At 47.1% G+C, this 20000-nt stretch overlaps 2 protein-coding genes across 5 annotated transcripts in view; both read right to left on the bottom strand.

Moving 5' to 3' along the window:
• Positions 1–3130, bottom strand: part of dpydb (dihydropyrimidine dehydrogenase b) — a 19524-nt gene extending 16394 nt beyond the window's left edge. For both annotated transcript variants that reach the window (XR_013812431.1, XM_079751456.1), the window contains exons 1-5: positions 2944–3130; positions 1987–2097; positions 1284–1366; positions 615–702; positions 279–440 (exon numbers count right to left, since the gene is read on the bottom strand). Coding sequence is in view for 1 of the 2 variants with exons in the window: in XM_079751456.1 (XP_079607582.1) it covers positions 279–440; positions 615–702; positions 1284–1366; positions 1987–2097; positions 2944–2973 (474 nt within the window). In the remaining variant the exon portion in view is untranslated. The remainder of the gene's footprint in view (positions 1–278; positions 441–614; positions 703–1283; positions 1367–1986; positions 2098–2943) is intronic.
• Positions 3131–4339: 1209 nt separating this feature from the next.
• Positions 4340–20000, bottom strand: part of LOC307086305 (rho GTPase-activating protein 12-like) — a 42113-nt gene continuing 26452 nt past the window's right edge. The window contains exons 3-18 of one of the 3 annotated variants that reach the window (XM_079751458.1): positions 18574–18840; positions 17285–17491; positions 16441–16521; positions 15261–15368; positions 13652–13726; positions 12337–12398; positions 11955–12036; positions 11185–11286; positions 10253–10351; positions 9139–9235; positions 8587–8706; positions 7617–7715; positions 7412–7489; positions 6823–6957; positions 6517–6622; positions 4340–5903 (exon numbers count right to left, since the gene is read on the bottom strand). In XM_079751458.1, coding sequence (XP_079607584.1) covers positions 5729–5903; positions 6517–6622; positions 6823–6957; positions 7412–7489; positions 7617–7715; positions 8587–8706; positions 9139–9235; positions 10253–10351; positions 11185–11286; positions 11955–12036; positions 12337–12398; positions 13652–13726; positions 15261–15368; positions 16441–16521; positions 17285–17491; positions 18574–18840 — 1893 coding nt within the window. In that variant the 3' untranslated portion in view covers positions 4340–5728. The remainder of the gene's footprint in view (positions 5904–6516; positions 6623–6822; positions 6958–7411; positions 7490–7616; positions 7716–8586; positions 8707–9138; positions 9236–10252; positions 10352–11184; positions 11287–11954; positions 12037–12336; positions 12399–13651; positions 13727–15260; positions 15369–16440; positions 16522–17284; positions 17492–18573; positions 18841–20000) is intronic. The other 2 variants (XM_079751459.1, XM_079751460.1) reach the window with 2 other exon arrangements.

Raw genomic sequence — 20000 nt, 5'->3', positions numbered from 1 at the left:
TTTTATTGTTCGGCCAGATCGCCCAGCCCTAGCTTCTCATACGAACGCCGGCATGCATGAGGTTTGTACGATTAGAAAAATAATTTTGATCAAAAAGTAATTTTGACCACCAAAGTGTTCGAATCAAATGTTTACTGAGAGAAAACCATTAAGTGTGTTATTCTTTAACGCAACTTATAGAAGTAGTTAATGTGTTACGCAGGAATGTCCCAGTTAGACAGGTCCGGATCCTTGACCCTCTGAACGGCATGCCCCTCTCACCATGTGAGATAACGTACCTCTGTTGCAAACTGCTGCAACCCCCCTATGTTAATGGGCCCTTCCTCTGAGGCATACAGGTTGCAGCCCCCCACACAAAGCTCCGAGGTGGGGCAGACCATTCCACAGGTCAACCCCAGGGGGTTGTCAGAGAGGATGGAACGGGCTGACCCATAGTAGTTCTGGTAAAAACAAATATATCAAAATTAACATAAAAGCACCCACACAGTATAAGCATGGTGTGTGTGTGTGTGTGTGTGTGTGTGTGTGTGTGTGTGTGTGTGTGTGTGTGTGTGTGTGTGTGTGTGTGTGTGTGTGTGTGGGTGTGTGTGTGTGTGTGTGTGTGTGTGTCCTACCTTATTGGATATACTGGTAATAAATGACTTTATGTCCAGGTTGGTAGGACAACTCTTCTGACAGGGGGCATCTACACATTTGAGACACCTGTGATGACACAGGAAGCGTTACCTCGCAGGCTGAAGGTCAGTCTTAGTCTTCCTATGACCAAGCAAGAAGTAGGACGTACTTGGGCACAATGAATAAGTTAGACACAACAAAAATAAAGTAGTATTAAATAAATCACTTAAAAGTAACCAATCCTTCTCTCTCTCTCAAACACACACACACACACACTTAAATAGTCATCCAGTAACACACACACACACACTGACACCCACACACACAAACACACACACACACACACACACACGCACACACACACACACACACATGCACACACACACACAGGGTCTGTTTGAATGTTTAGACACACAGACACACACCCACCCAGACCCCCACCCACTCTCTCACAAACACACACACACACACACACACACGCTCACACACCAACAGGGTCTGGGGGGGGGTCTGGTGTAAAGTGCATGTTGACTCGCCCAACCCCCCCCCCCCCCCCCCACCAGATAGGCTGTGTGTGTGTTGACTCGACATAAGCAGGTCCAAGGGCCCCACAGAACAACGTATGAACTACTACAGCCCCCGGCTTCCTCCTCTGGGGGGGGTCTGACCTCATGGCCTCACGCAGAGCTCCGCGTTCGCTCAGCGTCGTGTGTTTGATGTCATCGAAGTTGTTCTCCAGCTTCACGCACGTCTGGGGAGCAGAAGGCAGGAGGAAGATGGCGGGGGAAGATGGAGGGGGCAGAACGAGGGTGCAGCGCGTAAATACAGCTGAGCTCAAGGGTGCTCAAACAGGTGCCATGTATAAATTAGGGTGCTTTATTAGAATATCATATCATACTAATTACTAACTAATAACACTTTTCAATGATAGTACGCTACACCATACTATTATGCTATTCTAGGGTACACTACTATAATACCTAAATGCTACCCATTAAGTTAAGTATACTTCATATCGAAGTTAAATAAAATATATTTCATATTTCATTTTCTCACACATTGACACATGTTGTGTGCTCCTGAGTGTGTCTGTGCATGCGTATTTGTGTGTGGGCATGCCTATGTGTGTGAATGTGTTTGTGAGCGCGTTTGTGTGTGTGTGTGTGTGTGTGTGCGTATGTTCGTGCGTGTGTGTGCGTGTGTGTGTGCGTATGTGTGTGTATGTGTGTGTGCCTGTGTATGTGCGTATGTGCGTGCGTGCGTATGTGCATGTGCGTATGTGCGTGTGTATGTGTGTGTGTGTGTGTGTGCGTGCGTGTGTGTGTGCGTATGTGCGTGTGCGTATGTGCGTGTGTGTGTGTGTGTCCTTACATCACAACCCCGCTCAGGGTTTCTCTTCCAGTGTTTCTTCTCTTTCTTCTTGGTTGCCGTCGAGATCACGTCAGCGTGTGTCTTCACTCTCGGGTTCAGAGCCAAGATGCTCTGTTGAAATAAGAAGTTTCACACCCACACTGAAAACAAATTATATTTTTCTATATCCAAGTTCGCAAATGCTCTCCCTGTAGGCCTATTGTACAGTGACGATCAGCAGGCTTCACAAAAAAAAAAAGTGTGCTTGTTTTCTGTTAACTGCTTATGAGTGCAGCAACTATTTAAATTGCTATATAATGTATTGATAAAGATATAGGTATATAGATATAATTACTATATCTAATATACTATATATATATTAATTACTAAATTAATCAATAACTATAATTCAAGCAGTTCTCCCATGCAAACGTATAAATGTATACATTTACACTTAAAATAAATATAATAACGAAACGCGTGTTAACCATCGACCCCAAAATATGCAACATTTGCAACAGAAAATACCTCGCCGCTTAATTTTTCACATGAAAGTGTACCTCACTTTCATGTGAAAAAAAAAAAACCTACCTGAAAGTGTTTCGACATCTCAGACTTTCCACTCCTTTTCTCTCCAAACGGTAATGTTAAATGCAACAACAATCAAAAGCACGCATCTGACTGATTGAAATCGAGTTTGGTTAGTCAGGTACGGTGAGAGGGGAGCGTAGTGCGATCTGACCGAGATGGGACACAAGTTGCTGGAAGGATTTGTGTCCTAGATAAGATCAATTTGAGGGTGAAGGAGAAGTGGTATTTATCTTCGTCTGCTCACATGATATATATAATTGAGAACTCACTCCCACACCAACGCCTGCAGGGTATGACTTTCATTCTACTAGCCTACTTATTAAAATATCAAGGAATACAATCCTACATTACTCAACGTATGTTGAAGACTGGGGAAGATATCTATACCTCTATGTCGGGTAGGTCTTTACTCAACATGCTGCTCAGCTCTGCTCCAACGCACACCGTCCAAATAGCCCGTGATAATAGCGTTCACAAGGTAGTCGAGATGCCACGGTGTATTCAAGAGGTCCGAAGCACTGTCCGGGACGACTCTGATCCGCAGATGATTCTCTAGAAATTCAGCAGTGACCTCCGTACTTAGACGGCTTCCAAAACACGTGACCATTGCAGACGAGTTTTTCATGATTCCTTTTTCCCACAAGGTTTCGGTTTAACCCTGGCTTAGGGCTTATATATTTATATATATATATTGATGTTGACGTGCCATAGTGACTTCATTTTCCAATGTCGATACGATGCTACCGAAATTGAAATATTTAGAATATAAGTCTCATCCTATTACCTATTACAACTAATAAAAACGGTTGCTTCTGCCCCACGTCGTAGTTAAAGTACAAGGATAATTAAACAGGCTGAACAGCGCCACCTGGCAGTCATTTGTTGCAAATGTTATTCAAAGTTGTTTAATCAGGCAACCGTTTAAAACCGTTAAGCCAACACGGTAAATGTGTTCAATAATGCAAAAGCTCTGTTCAATGGAGAAAAAGATTCGTTTGATGGGTTTCGTGCACCCAAAGTGTATGACTATCCGCGTCAATAGGAGCTGTGTCATCCCTCAGGTGTAGCCTATGGGATTACCATTTGATCCAATATTAAATACATAATTATGGCGACTAAGGACATAAATGGGGCATTACATATATAAATAAATATAATTATTAAATTAACCAATGTATCTAAATTATTAAATACGTTTTTATTTAAAAAAGGACGTTGTTCAAAAGGACTCGGTTAACTTTTATTTCACAACGCAACATTTATTCAATGCCACATATATTGCATACTGACACTTTATTTCTTTATAACCCTGTAAAATTATATGAACCTTGTTTTAAAAGTATTCCTTCTCCTTGCACCTCGAGATTTCTCATTTGCACTAACACTGTAGCCACAAACTCTGATACTGGGGGCATGCCGATTTCCTGACTCCTTTCATGTGTAGATTCCTCGTGTGGGCTTCCATCCGTGCAGACATGTCCACTACCCCTCCATTGCGAATCAACTTGGCCTCTCTGGACAATCCTTAGCTCTCCACGATGGCCTTTCCCCCTCACCTTTGTTGTTATTGCCCACGAAGCGATTCCCTATAAGGATCATGTACACCCATTTTTTTCATGGAAGATGCTTGGTCAATTGCTGTCTGTATCTTCCCATGATCGTGCTCTGTTAAATCAAATACTTTGATGTTAGCTGTTTAGAGGGGTCCCAAAATAATATTGTTCTCCATCTCTTTATATAGGGTTACAACGTTCCACAGAGAACAGAAACGCCTCAAAATCACTAAAGTTCAGACCTTTATTCCTCAATCCATCAGTTCAAGAATCATCATACATTATGGATTTCCCCCCATATTTCATAGACTCACGGCATACATCCTCATATTTACCATTTGAACAATTTATTGTCACTTGGTCCATTCAACACTGATTCATCATTCAATTATCCGTCCGTCCCTCGGCCCACACACACGCTAATGCTCTGCACACGTCTCAATACAACAGAGTTTCAAAGGATGGTCACCTTAATATGTTCTACCCATTAACAAAGGAAATAACACGACGACAGGTACCGTTGTTGTTTTGTTTTTTTCCATCCGGGCACTTATTTTAGTATGTGACTCAAGACTGATTTTGTTCTTAAAGCTGAATAAAAAAAGGAAGTTTCTGCAGAGTAAGGTAGGCCATCGACAAGCGTAGAGGGAGAGACCGTGAGAGAGAGATTAACAACATAAAGGTCAGCAGTAGAGACAGAAGAGAGGGAGACAAGAAGCATAAGCAGAAGCAGAAGAAAGAATTGAATAAAGACTAGCATGCGTTTAGCCTAAAGTTTTTGTTTTTCCGAGCCACGGAAATGAGCTCAGCAAGTTCTCCTCATGGGGAGAACCCCCCCCCCCCCCACCGACTGATACAAAGCAACACCCCGTATCCAGAGTTCACTCTCTGGCTCACGTTGCAACCGATGACCAATAGTACCGTAGAGTGCAGCGGCCAGTTCTGTTAAGACCCCCTCTGTGGAGGAGGGGGGCTCCCCGGAGATAAAGGTGGAGGCGTGTGGGACCGCAGGTGAGGAAGCAAAGGATGAAACACTGTCTTTACAAGTTAGGTGAACACGTGCGACACAAACGAATGCAACGCGGCATCAGGTCTGCCTAAATGACCCCCTGGTTGAGATGCCTCAACACGTAAGATCGGTGAACGTATCAGTTCATGTAATACCCCCCCGCACTGACATACACATCTCCCCAGCAGCTCTGGGCCTCATCCAGTAGCAGAGAGAAATTGTTGTTTTTTTTGTCTGTCGAAGTCCAAGGAATCCAGTGTAGAAGGAAACGGAGTGGCATCAATGTGGCACGAAATGCAAGCACTGTCGAGTGCAAAAAAAGAAAAAGAAAATGAAAGCGCCTCTATTCCTCTGGGGCGTCGCTGGGATCGTCCCCCCCAAAAAACATCAGCTCCACACGAGCTCTGTGGGGTTCATGGTCCGAAAGGGGTTTGCACAGAGACCAGGAGGACATGGAGATGAAGAGCTTTGAGCCAGACCACACCAGACGAAGACCGTACCGGCTTGTGTCTGGCTGATTCCGGCCAGGGCTCCGTTCTTAGACTCCAGAACCGCAGGAGAGGAACCAGAAGGAACCCCCCCCCCCCCTTCTTCCCTCCGCCGGGGCCTCCTACTTGCCGAAGATGGCCTCGTACTCAAGCAGGATGAGCTCCACGATCTGGTTCTGGTAGACCATGTGGACGGCCATGTTCAGGGTCTCCGTCTCCGGCCGCAGCAGCGTGGGCCCGAAGACGATGGCCACGCTCTGGGTGGTCATCCGGTTCTCCTCCCCGTGGTCGATCACCCTGGTGGGGGGGTACACGGTTAATGTCACAAGTAGAGATCGACCCGATATGGATTTTCTTAGGGCTGATACAGACTTTTTTCCATCAGCTTTAGCCGATGACCGATTCGCCGATACTGCTTTCGCTCCCTCGATTGACATCGTGAAAATCACACAATGATGATAGCAAATGTTACAAGTCTCAATTCAAAAAAGGAACATTATTGAACCGTCTGCAAATCATGCCGAAAAAATATAAAAAAAATAAAATAAAATAAAATAAAATAATATAATATCAAAAAAGATAATATCGGTCGATCACTAGTCACAAGCATCTAGTGCTGTGCTGCTGAGCTCACGTTTTGATCGGAGGTTCCCAGGCTTAGCGCCTGCACACTACCCCTGTTACTGTTCTAGGTTCCCTGATGGCACTTATTTCTTGGCCCTGAACAAGGTTTAAAGGTTGAGAGGGCAACATTATTTAAATGTTGGTTTTTAGATTGTAATTGGTAAAATAAACCCGACTTACCCTGCAATTATAATTTATTTCAAAAGCTATTTGTGCCATTTCCAGGAAAGCGCAGAGACGCAAACGGGTGTAAAACGGTAGATTTCAACGTCACGGCGTGTCTTACTTGCGGAGGTGCTTGAACAGCAGCTGCATGGTGTCGTGGTTGGGTTTCGGCAGCTGTTTCACCAGCTCTTTAATGGAATGCACCCGGTGTTTGTACTCTGAATTCTCTGCAATATCACGAAATATATAATAATTGTTATTATCCTTATTAAAGAAATATAAAAAAATTGTTGTAATAATGATAATAATAATTCATAAAGAAATTAATTTTAAAAAAGTTGTGATTTCAAGCCAACAAAGCAACTGATTGGCTTAAGGTTTCAGCCAATCCGGCGACGGTGTCTGAGTTCACGGCGCCCAGACGTACTGATGGCGCCGACAAAGTCGTGGAAGGAGGAGAAGCTGAAGAGAGGCTCGGGCAGCTCCCTGAAGAACATCTTCAGAGCGCCCGCCGTCACGTGGATGTCCTCCCACTTCCCGTCAGACAGGCTCACCTTCTCATCTGGACGGACACACGCAGACAGACACGCACACGCACACACGCACACACACAGACACACAAAGAGACAGAGACAGACACACACACAGACACACACACACACAAAGAGACAGAGACAAAGAGACAGAGACAGACAGAAAGACAGACACAGACACACAGAGGCAGAGAGACAGACACGCGCGCACTCACACACGCACACACACACACACACTCACACAGAGAGACAGACACAAGCACACACACACACATACAGACACACACACAGAGACAGACACGCACACACACACACACCGACACACACACACACACACACACACACACACACACACACACACACACACACACACACACACACACACACACACACACACACACACACACACACACACAGTCATTACTCTCCACACCTCCCTGTCTCACCACCAGTGAGCTGATATCTGAAGTCTGGGTGAGGTACCGTGGTTAACGGAATAGCGTAGTTTCTGTATGATGGCCAGGTTCCCGCTGACTCTGTACAGGCCGTCCACGTGCAGCCCTGCGGACCACAACCACGGTGTTAGACAGAACGTATCCATAAAGTCGGCGCGGGTCGTAACCGTGGAGACAACACACACGTCCTCTCTCCCAGCGCCCCCCGGGGCGAGCCCCCCCGCTGACCGTACCGTTCTGCTCCACGTGGTCGATGCACGTCCTCACAAAGCTGGGCACCGAGGTACCCTCCCTCTGGCACAGCACGGCCAGGCTGCAGCCAAACACCTGGTCTGGACACACACACACACACACACAGGTTAGAGTCAGACACACAGCTGGTCTGCACACACACACACACACACACACACACACACACAGGTTAGAGTCAGCCACACACCTGGTCTGCACACACACACACACAGGTTAGAGTCAGACACACACCTGGTCTGGACCCCCACACACACACACACACACACATACACACACAGGTTAGAGTCAGACACACAGCTGGTCTGTACACACACACACACACACACACACACACACAGGTTAGAGTCAGACACACACCTGGTCTGCACACACACACACACACACACACACACACACACACAACGAACACACAGGTTAGAGTCACACACACACACAAACACGAGTTAGTCAAACACACACGTTACAGTCACACACACACAGTACAGTCAAACACACATGTTACAGTCAAAAACACAACACACGCGTTACAGTCACACACACACACGTTAGTCAAACACACACACATACATACATGTTACAGTCAAACACACACATGTTACAGTAAAAAACAAACACATTACAGTCAAACACACACACACACACAGATTGCAGTCACACACACACACACGTTGCAGTCACACACACACACACACACACACACACACTACAGTCCATCAGCATAACGTTATATTCATGAGGGAACGCAAAGCTGCAGGGAGAAACATCCGTTTTCAAAATGAACTCAATGAACCCAAAAATGATTAGTGGCTATGTATAATATAACGATATCCAAATTATTGTTCATAGATTATATACAATGTGATGTTTGCCACGCCTATAACCTATAACATATTGAGAACTTAACCAGCTGCCATGGTGATCTTGGTAGGAGCCTTCCAAAGAGGCGCTCACCTTTGATGTAGCCCTTATCGCGGACGGACTGCAGGGTGGGCCGACGCGTCAGGAACTTCTTGAGCTTGTGCCGGGTCTTCTTGTTGTCCCGGTCGTCCACGCTGGCCGAGTACTTGACGCCTGAGGGGGGGGGGGGGGAGAAGGACATAAATACCCTGGCCACTGGGCGACTGAGTGGATGGTTGTAAAAAAAAAAAAAAAGTTTAAACTTTATTTATACTTTCCATACAATGCCTCCTGAACGACAGGAACCTCTTACACATTTATACAAAAAAAGTTTTTTCTTTATCGTAATTTCCTTTTTTACATTTGAAATCTGTATACATCCCACCCAGCATTTGTTTTGTTTATTGTTGTTGTCGTCGTTAGGCTGGGCTAACTAGCTCATTTGCCGTGAGAGTGTCCAGTCCGTAGGCCAAAGCGGCGATGGAAAGCTTAACTGCAATAACTACATCCTACTCATTCGTTCTTCAGAGGACTTGGGGCATTGAACCAAAGGGATATTTTCCTTTCCTGTTCCGTGAGTGTATTCCTTATCGCAGACAGCCTCACCCTTCTTTGAGTCCCGGTGTTCCTTCTCCTTGTCCTGTTTCTCCGTCCCAGGAGACTCTGGCATGTCCTCCTCGATGGCCTCATCAGACTCCCAGGCCTGGCCCAGAACGCAGAGACATCACACACACACACACACACACACACACACACACACACACACACACACACACACACACACACACACACACACACACACACACACACACACACACACACACACACACACACACACACAAGGCCTTAAACACACTGGGATACACTAGGAAAGACTGGGACACTCTGGGACAGTCTGGGACACTTTGGGACACTTTGGGACACTTTGGGACACTTTGGGACACTTTGGGACACTTTGGGACACTTTGGGACACTTTGGGACACTCTGGGAGACACTCTGGGAGACACTCTGGGACACACACTGGGAGACACTCTGGGACACACACTGGGAGACACTCTGGGACACACTCTGGGACACACTCTGGGACACACTCTGGGACACTCTGGGAGACACACTGGGAGACACACTGGGAGACACTCTGGGAGACACTCTGGGAGACACTCTGGGAGACACTCTGGGAGACACTCTGGGACACTCTGGGACACTCTGGGACACTCTGGGACCCTCTGGGAGACACACTGGGAGACACACTGGGACACTCTGGGAGACACTGGGTGACACACTGGGAGACACACTGGGAGACACACTGGGAGACACACTGGGAGACACACTGGGAGACACACTGGGACACTCTGGGAGACACACTGGGAGACACACTGGGAGACACACTGGGAGACACACTGGGAGACACACTGGGAAACACACTGGGAAACACACTGGGAAACACACTGGGAAACACACTGGGAAACACACTGGGAGACACACTGGGACACTCTTGGACACTCTTGGACACTCTGGGAGACACTCTGGGAGACACACGGGGAGACACACGGGGACACTCTGGGACACTCTGGGACACTCTGGGAGACACACTGGGACACACACAGGGTCACACACATGGGCTTAAACGCACTGGGACACACTGGAACACACTGAAACATACAGAGACACACTAAATGGGCGGGAGCCAGGGTGGTCTGTTGTGCGTCGGGTCCTTACATGGGTGCTGATGGTTTCCTGCAGGGTTTGTAACCAGTCGTTGATGATAGCCTCGTTATCCGACTGGATCAGCAGCTCTGTGGCCTGCCGGGTCTTCAACTGGGAGACGGACAGACAGACACACAGACCTGTTATAGCTGAGTCGAAGTGATCCATAACCTTGTGTAGATGAACCCAGATTTACCAACGTTAAAGGACAATACCGCTCTTTGGGATCAAACCGAGTGTCTCCTGGCTTCACGAAAACATACGGAACCGATATAATTTCGCGAAATCCCTGAGAGTATTTCTGGTGAATGTGCTCACAGCACTTTGGTCTTTGTGATCAGACATTTTGTAAAGTGCTTGTATGGCGAGGTTAAGTATCGTTATGTTGTCCACAAACCTGGCAGCCTACTGACCCATCGTACAGGGGAGTCGTTTGGACCATAACCTTGTTATGCTAACGATGTTTTAATCACCCAGACCGCTATTGTCCTTAATAAAAACAAGGTGCTCAAGAATTTTATGCTTTCAATTTCCATCAATAGAGATTCAGGAGAACCTTTGAAGTGTGCCATGATTTGGTGACCTTGTTTATTGGTTAAAAAATATAAATAATTCAGCACAAGAGGCGTTATCATCGGGCCTAGTTCGAATGACTCTGTACGCGATTGGCTGCTTGCCGTCGCTTCCCTGTCATCATTCTGTCAAACCAGCCAATAGCGCGCCAGCGGGGAAAAGCCTGCTCGGCGATTGGCTCCCGCAAAAGCGTATCGGAGGCAGAAAGAAATGTGTTGCTCCTCTCCAGACCGTTCTGCAGGGCGGACTCAAATCGCCGGCAGAACGGGGTGGGGGGCACCCGGTCTAGGTACGGGTTGAATTGAAGGTGATCTCCCCGGAGGGCCTGAGCTGTGTGACCAGGCCAGACCCCCCAGGCCCCTGAAGCCCACCTCCAGGACGTTCTTCTTGCTGGACTTGTCCTTGGAGGCCCAATCCACGGAGCCCCCCCGCAGGTCCACCGTGAACTCTGGCTTGGACTGGCCCGATCCGAACTGGAGATCACACACACGCACACGCACACGCACACGCACACGCACACACACACACACACACACACACACACACACACACACACACATTTAAATGCTTTTGTTTGGATCCAAATTTACAAAGAAGGGGAACAAGAGCCAAACATTTTTGGAAGAAAGATTGATAACGTAACAGGTTCAAGCTTACATGCCTTCACAATACCTACATGATAAGTTAAGATATTACACTTATGGATAAACAACATCTTTGCCTTCAGATTTGCATTCTACCTATGGTGGGTGAAACAGGGCAACATTTTGCCAATCTTTCGGCTTCCTTCTTATGTAACCCCCCCCCCCCCCCAATCGCAGTCCTCTAACCACATTTTTTTGGCTATGACCTTGCACATCTACCTTGTAGATGTGCCATGTCTTTCAAAAATATACAACTCCACTCTGCCAGAATATTAATTGCGATACGTTTCTGTTATGTTGCTCGTTTAACATGGCCATTCGGAGGAATCCTCAAATGTCCGACGTGACTGAACATACATAGACATTTGGTGTCGTTCATTTTATTAAACTATTCTTAATATGTTATTTAATCAAAAATAATCCTAAACAGAAAGATACAGAGGCAAGTCTGACCGCATTTGTGTTAAACCCTTGACCAACAGAAAGGAGTCACTCACCCAGCTGGTCCCGCCCCCTTGGCCCTTGGCGAATAGCAGCATGGATCCTCGGAGAACTGCCCAGGAAGAGGTCCAGTTCTTCCTGTGCCGCAAAAAATTTATACCAGACAATAAGACAATATGGAAGATAATATTTACTTCATATTACGTCCCTTCCGAAGATGAATTGGTCGTTCAGCGTGTGATCCAATATCCCCCATAGCGAAACACTTCACGTCAATTAAATATAACCAAACTACCAGTTAATGAACACAATACAATTATAAGGCAGTTGTCTGTTTTAATAATCCCAGATACGGAAACTGGGGTACGTTTAAAAATTGTTAAAGATAAAAAAAACGTTTTTTTGACAAACAGTCCAATTAAAGACGGTCGGTCTCACCTGACTTTCTTGCCATGCTCTGTGATCTTGGTCACGGTCAGCAATCCACACTTCTCTGAGGGCTGCGAATTGAAACAAACATTGGTTTCTTACCAAAGTGACGGAAGGTAGTGCAGAGCCAAGGGAAACCCACACAGACTGCCTCTTAAATAGCGAAAACCCAAACAGAACACTCAGGTGAGAGAGAGGACAGCCGTCAAGAATGGCACACCGTTCTGAAGGGAAAACATCGGAAGGGAAAGACACCTAAAAGTAGCGCCTTCACCAAACTCTAAGCCACCGAAAAAGATGCAGAAGTCCAAAGAACACTGGCTGGCAGCTTTTAGGGCTTTGAAACACACCCACCACCAGTATGCAGACGCATGGAAGGAAACTTGAATTGATGAGGAAAGCAAATCACGAATCACAATACCCTGACCGTTATCGTCACCTCACACGTAAGAGATGACATCATAGTGCTGATTAGCAACCACAACCAGAGGAGCCATTGATTTCATTGTCCTTGGTGAATGCTGCTTCTGGCCGCCCATCACTAGAGAAGTTTGTCTGGGTTTGCTGCCATCTCAAAAGGTTAAAAACATGGCGAGCGCCATATGGTTCTCTGATGCAAGCATCTACGTAAAACCCCAGCTTTGCTTACATCAAATGTGGTCACAATCAGCCTAAGGTGGAAAGGCTATACTGGTAAATAATACAGTATACAAGGGGCCTACCAATTGAGCAAAAGCAAATCGAAAGTCAACAATTTGTTGATCCGAAAAAAAAATCCTTATCTTGGATTGTCTTTACTATCTAAATGGCAAACTTATAAAAGTATTGCTTGCATTGTAAAACAAGTTTGCTTGTTTGTGTGTATGCGTGTTCAATCCACACTTTAAAGGAGACATATTATACCACCAGGTGTGAGTGGGATTCGCCTTACAAGCCGTTTCAAAAATCTGCCCCATATGACATCACTAGTGGGCGTGTCCACCTAGATCTGTGCTGGATGAGCAACGTTTACCTCAGTCCACTGGGTAGGCTGGTAGACTGATCTATCCAGCACAGATCTAGGTGGACACGCCCACTTGTGATGTCATAAGGGGCAGATTTTCGAAACGGCTTGTAAGGCGAATCACACTCACATCTGGTGGTATAATGTGTCCCATTTAAGATATTAAAGTGAGGTCCCCTCGAAAAACGAGACGATTCATCTCAAGGGGTTTCCTCTGAAGAAAATTGAAATTCCAGGTCAATCCCAGGTCGTGGAATACAGGGCAGAGAGCAGAGAGGAGCAGGCCAGCAGAGCGACCAGCGAGTGAGTGGGGGTACTGACGGAGGCCGGGGCCTTGGGCGACGAGGGGTCGGAGTCGGAGTCGGGAGAGGGGGGCTTGAGGCCCGCAGGCGTGTCCTGGTGATGGAGACACACAACACTGTCACGGCAACCACAGAGGCACGGCACGGGAGGGGCCGTCATAGGGACCACACCAACCAACGTGCTAACGGACAAGCTAATGAACACTGTGGTGGTGGTGGTGATTGAGGTCCCCCCCTTCACTGTAAAGCGTCTTTGAGTGTATAGAATATATAGCGCTATATAAATCAATCAATTATTATTATTATTACCATGATTGACAGGTGAATTGACCGGATTGTCAGTGTATCTCACGGACACCGCTATTATAAATCAACGAAATGACGGGGTGAGAATCAACGTGAGGCGAGAGGGTCGGCAACAGATTCCGTCTTGCGTTGTTTGAGTCCGTATCTCAGGGGAACAAGCGTGATTGTTATTTTCAATTAAGCAGGATCATTGCCGGTGTGGACTGGCTTTTGAATGCATCTGATTGATAATCGTGATTGTTTGTTTAAACACTTCTGGTGAAATCATTGAAATCATAGAAATCATTGCCATCGATTCACTCGATGAGGCTTTAGGGTTATTTGGCCGGGGGTCGCTTTGGGGGCGAGTCATTGGGACAATTGGTCCATTTCAAGGTGATTGGGTTGGATGAATTTGCGTTGTGCAGGGTGCTGATTGGTCCTTTGATGGAGGACAGGGTGCTGATTGGTCCCTGGATGATGGACAGGCCACTGACTTGGTGTTTGTATGGGTGGAGGCGGGCAGAGCCACTGCGGAGAGTTCTTTTTTTGATGATGCGCTGCAACACAATCATTTTATTCCACCACTGTCCATCTCTTAATTTCTTCAGTAGAACCCCTTCACATCTACAGACTGCCCTGGTGTACTTCATCAACACAAGGCCCTGTTGACGGATCAGATCTGTGAGAGTCACACTGCCCTACAAACCAAGGAAAACACTTCTTGCTACAACTACCGTGATGCAGTCACTGTAAACCCATCGGTGTGTCAAATCTAGATCTCCGTCACAAAGCCATCCGCTTCCTCATGCAACACATTTGCACCTGTCAACTCGCATGCTTTGTACAAAGTTGCCATGTCGAATTAAATCGTTGTCGAACAAATCCGAAAAAATCCCAATCCAGGACGTGGATTTGGATTACTACGGTACGATTGGATGTTCATTTATCCTAAATATTTCAGTACGGTAACAGTTTAACTTGTGAATACATTATGTTCTTGTGTTTTGTGTATCACAGCAGTTCTACGTTTCTATGTTTGGACTTGACATTCACACTTTTGGCATGTTCAGACAATTATTTAATGGAGGCATAAAATATGACATCTGTGCTATTGCCGCCCATCTATAGGGGCGGCAATGTATTCTAGTGTATGTAAAAGCTAACAAGGCAATCATGGAAATGTATAATCATAATATGCATGATTCTCTTTGGGTATACTAAATGATGGAGACAAGGTCTAAATAGAGAGTGTGTGTGTGTGCGTGCGTGCGTGCGTGCGTGCGTGCGTGTGTGTGCAAGCTTGTGTGTGCGTGTGCGTGCGTGCGTGTGTGGGGTCAGACCTTTTCGCTGGGCTCCAGGAAGGTGGTGCTGTGTCTCCACTTGGTCAACACGATGGGGTCCGCGTGCTTCCTGTCTAGGCTGCGGCTCTTCAGCGAGTCCCCCGCCAGCTGGGTGGGGGGGGCGTACCCGGAGTAAAGGCTCAGTTATGGTTCCACGTCGACGCGACGCAAGGATCACGCAAGGACGCTTCGACGCAGTCGGGAACCTTGACGGTTCTGCGTAGGGTTTTAGCGAGCGGACCAATCACAGCCCTCGCTGCTGCGTCGCCTCGACACAAGGTTAGCGTTTTTGGGAGGCGCACGTCAGGCCCTTGCGGTGGACGCAAGGAGCGTCCGCGAGGACGTAAGGGGTCCGTATACCCCCTTGCGTTGCGTCGATATGGAACCATAACTAAGCCTTCAGGTTGGGGTTAAAAACATAGGAAGGGAGGGGGTTGAGCCTGCCTCCGATTATACACTGGATTTCCTGCACTCGTCCTCCAGTCTTTACCCTCCAATGGAATGGACACGACTGTATCTGTGCTCGCACCATCGGGTTTGAGTGTGTGCTCACAGAGCAGTGTGGTGCAGGCGTATTTGGGGCTCTAGAACACACTTCCATCTAGAGTGGGCAGTAGCGAGCAGAATTATGATTAGCAGGAAACAAATCTGGAATTGCAGTTTGGCATCCCCTGGTGAATGTGGGTAAAGCGTGCAGCAAACACATTTTAAAGTCATCGTCATTCGGTTTAGACTTTTAGGCTAGAGTGCTAGACTTGTTTTCGTAATGCGTAACCTACACGTGCGGACCAAACGCCAACCTTTTACGTAACATTACCGTAGGGTAGGCAACGCTATAGATAACGTGAACGGCAAGTAGAACCACATGGGGCTGGTTCAGCATTGATTCATTTTTGGCCTGCTAAAGATGTGGGCCCTTGGCCGAACGTTGTAACGTTAGGGATTTCAGTCTGCGCGTGAACTCTGCATTACCATTACAAAAAAACAAGCCTAGCTGTCGGGTCTAAAAGTCTTAACGCCTCAAAGAATGTGGCAAATAGGGCTGATTATCTGTCTTTCCCCGCGCAATAATTAACAGGTGGCGCCAAACTCCCCGTTGGACTTTAAACAGACTAAGACGAGCCAAAGCAGTAGAAAGCAGGATGAAACATGAGAAGGTAGGGGTCATTAGGGGACCAACCTTAGGGAGTTCCCACTGCGACCTCGATCCGTCGGCACTGTAGTAGTAGGGCCTGCCTTGCTCATCAACATGCTTTATCCACTACACGCACACACACACACACACACACACACACACACACACACACACACACACACACACACACACAAGGTTTAAGCATTTAACCGTCACTGATCGACCAAGCCTAAATCGTGCATGGCAAGACCTCCAGCTCTCGTGACTCGTGACTAAACCTGCCACGAGATTTCTGAGGTCTCGTTATGGGAGGTAATCAAGAGTTTCCTGTGGATCCAGAAGGAACTCGTGAGCTGAGGATCTGGCCATGCGAACTCAACCCAGAGCAGGATCCCAATCACGTCAGACCAATCAAACAAAGACAGAGAGTACGACGGAGAGAGAAAGACAGATGGGGAGGGAGGTAGAGCTGGGCGATGATTACATTTTTAATCGTAATTCCAATTCATGGTTTAGGACGATTTTTTTAAAAAGAAAATCTATTAATAAAAAAAATTAAATGCATCACTTTTCTTATTTTTTTCTTTAAAAGGTATATCACCATTGCAGCATGCGCTGAAAAAAAGTGAGTGTGTATTTATTATGTATTTATTCCAACATCTTAAACTGAGGCACACAGTAGAGTGGGAGATGTGTGTTATTTATTTTGTTCTTGTTCATCATTATTATTCTTCAAATAAAATCCAAACTTGAAAAAAAAAAATATATTTTTCACTTACACAAAAAAAAAAATCGCTTAAAATCGTTATTCGGGTTTGGTTTGAATAATTCAGAGATTTTATTTCAGGCCGAATCGCCCAGCCCTGGGGGGGGGGGGGGGGGGGTGTACCTTCTCGTTGTTATAGTCGCTGACATACAGCGTGTGGCCCTGCGCGTCCATCTCCTCCGACCAACCACAGGCCGGCGAGCCGTACAGGCTGTCTGATTGGCTAGAGTAGGCGCTGAGGCTGGCGACCTCTGAGGAGAGCGGCGGCAGGCGGCCAACGGAGAGACAGAGCAGGGGCAGGAGGGACGGCGAGAGAGAGAGGGGCGTGGGCTACAGTTACGTGGTGAGAGAGAGAGGGAGGGAGGGAGGGGGAGAGAGAGAAAGAGAGAGAGAGGGAGGGGGAGAGAGAGAGAGAGAGAGAGAGAGAGAGAGAGAGAGAGAGAAAGAGCAAGACAGAGAGAGAGAAAGAGAGAGAGAGACAGAAAGAATGAGAGAGAGAGAGAGAGAGAGAGAGAATGAGAGAGAAAGAATGAGAGAGCGAGAGAGAGAGAGAGCGAGAGAGAGAGCGAGAGAAAGAATGAGAGAGAAAGAGAGAGAGAAAGAATGAGAGAGAGAAAGAATGAGAGAGAGACAGAGACAGAGAGAGAGACAGAGCGACAGAGAGAGAGAGAGAGAAAGAATGAGAGAGAGAGAGACAGAGACAGAGAGAGAGAGACAGAGCGACAGAGACAGAGACAGAGACAGAGACAGAGAGAGAGGGAGAGAGACAGAAACAGGACATCGTGTACAACAGATGTAGATAAAGGAGACGAAAACTTGATTATATTTCCCCCCGAGAGTGACAGAGAAACAGAGGTCTAATCCCAGAACCGATACAGAGACAGGAAAGCACACTACAGAGGGCCTAATAGATCACTATCCACTACACAGAGAGCAGTTCATCCATTTGGTCTGTAGGTGGCAGTGTGTTGTCGCTTGTCATCATTCTAAGCAGGAGGTGTAGTCAAATAGTGATGCTGCGATTTAAAGGGTAGGACTTTTAGGCAAGTTGTACGACTGTGTGTTGATGTAGGATAAAAGGGTCAAACCCCTTCCCAGGTGTATATTAAAGTGTCCTTTGATTTTGATTGATAAAGTTTTAAAAATGACCAACAGCCATGGTTTCGTACTTACATCAAACCACAGGAGGTGCTGCATCAGGCGGATACAAGTAAACTGACATGATGCTTATGGATCACCTTCTGTCAGTTCGTTCTAAGTGCCCTTTGTCATTTTTAAAACTTGTTTGTAATGTTCAAGAGGGCTCTTTAGACAGCCCCCATCGATCACACTTCACCGCCTTCCTTGCAAACCAGACTCGAACAGAACCCCCAAACGCTCACGCCGGACCCCGGGGAGCCCATCGCCCGTACCTCGGTTCGGCCGTCTCCCGTGCCCTGGCCGTCGGCCCGGGTGCTCTCGGGGGCGTCGCGGGCCCTGGGGGGCTTCCAGGTCCTCTCCTGGGTGGAGCGGTTGTGGTAGAAGTGGCGGCCGCTGGCGTCGCGGTACGTGTCCCAGTCGCCCAGCGTGTGCAGCGGGCAGCCGGAGGGCAGCTCGGGCGGCTGCCCCTGGGTGATCTTCAGGTCCCGGAGGTTGGAGTACACAGGGGAGTCCGGCCGACCCTGGTGGGCGGAGCTTGTCTGACGGAGGAGAGAGAGAGGGGAGGGGCGGGTGTGTTAGGAAAGAGGAGATGGAAAAGATGGGGAAGAGAGGCTCTGATTGGTCAGAAATGAGCCGGGAGCTGTCTGATTGGCTCGTACAGAGGCAGGCGCAGTCAACCTCGAAACAGAGATTCTCACGGAGGACCTCCATGACTAAAACCGGAGGGATGGCTATGCCATTTCTCACAAATTACACTCAGATAATAACTGTTAAATCCTACTTATTGCACCTTTATGATGAAATAAGTAAGTTACATTTTTCAAACTGCTCCTGGGGCCCCAGCCTATATTAACTCGGCTCCAAGTGGATTTAACATCGTTGTGTAACCAGGGGGGGAACACAAAACTAATAACGAACTTCCTGGACAGTGGACGATCAACTCGGGCACAGAACCATGAGCTCAATGTAAAACACACCACACAGCAAACGCACACAAACACATGGACAAAAAAATATTGCCAACCCAAACAAAACATAACAAATACTGCAGGGATAGGAATGTATTTAATAATTGACTCCATCTCCACCCCGGTGAATCCAGATGCTGAATAATGACAAAAATCCAACAATCTGTCATCTTTTTTTACGTTGCAAGCAATTTCACAGAAACAGAAGGATGTTAGACAAGCCCTGATTTGAAGGACGAACCAGCTGACTCAATCTATTCCACCTGCCATCTGCATTCTTTATTGAAGCGCAAAAAAAGAGAACCACACCGATTCAGATACCCGGAATTGAAAACGCTGGCATTAGTGTGACCCTGAAGTCAAACACATCACTAAGCACGTTTCAACCGTTTCTTGAGAAACCGTGGGATCGAAAAGGAAGAAGAGGGGTCAACCGAGTGAAGGGAAGAGAGTGAGGAGGAAGTGAAAGCTCACAATGGACAGGGCGTCCTGTACGGCGGGAGGCAACGGCGTTACGTAACGTGCCTTCAACACGAGGGCCTCTGGCGCCGGTAGACAGACACACACGTAAGAACAGCGCCGACCACGCGGGCAGTGGAGGGTGGACTGATGGGCTGGACGTTGTTCCCGGTTTGTCATTGCTTCACGAATGACTGCGATACACAATGTAAGAAGAGGGGGTTTAAATCAGAGAAAGATTCAATGCCAAGAATCTTGGCAACACTTGAAAA

Source organism: Pollachius pollachius (assembly GCF_949987615.1).
Source record: "Pollachius pollachius genome assembly, chromosome: 14".
Lineage (NCBI taxonomy): Eukaryota > Metazoa > Chordata > Actinopteri > Gadiformes > Gadidae > Pollachius > Pollachius pollachius.
Note: the sequence above shows the minus strand (reverse complement) of the source record. Positions and strands in the feature narration are given on the sequence as shown.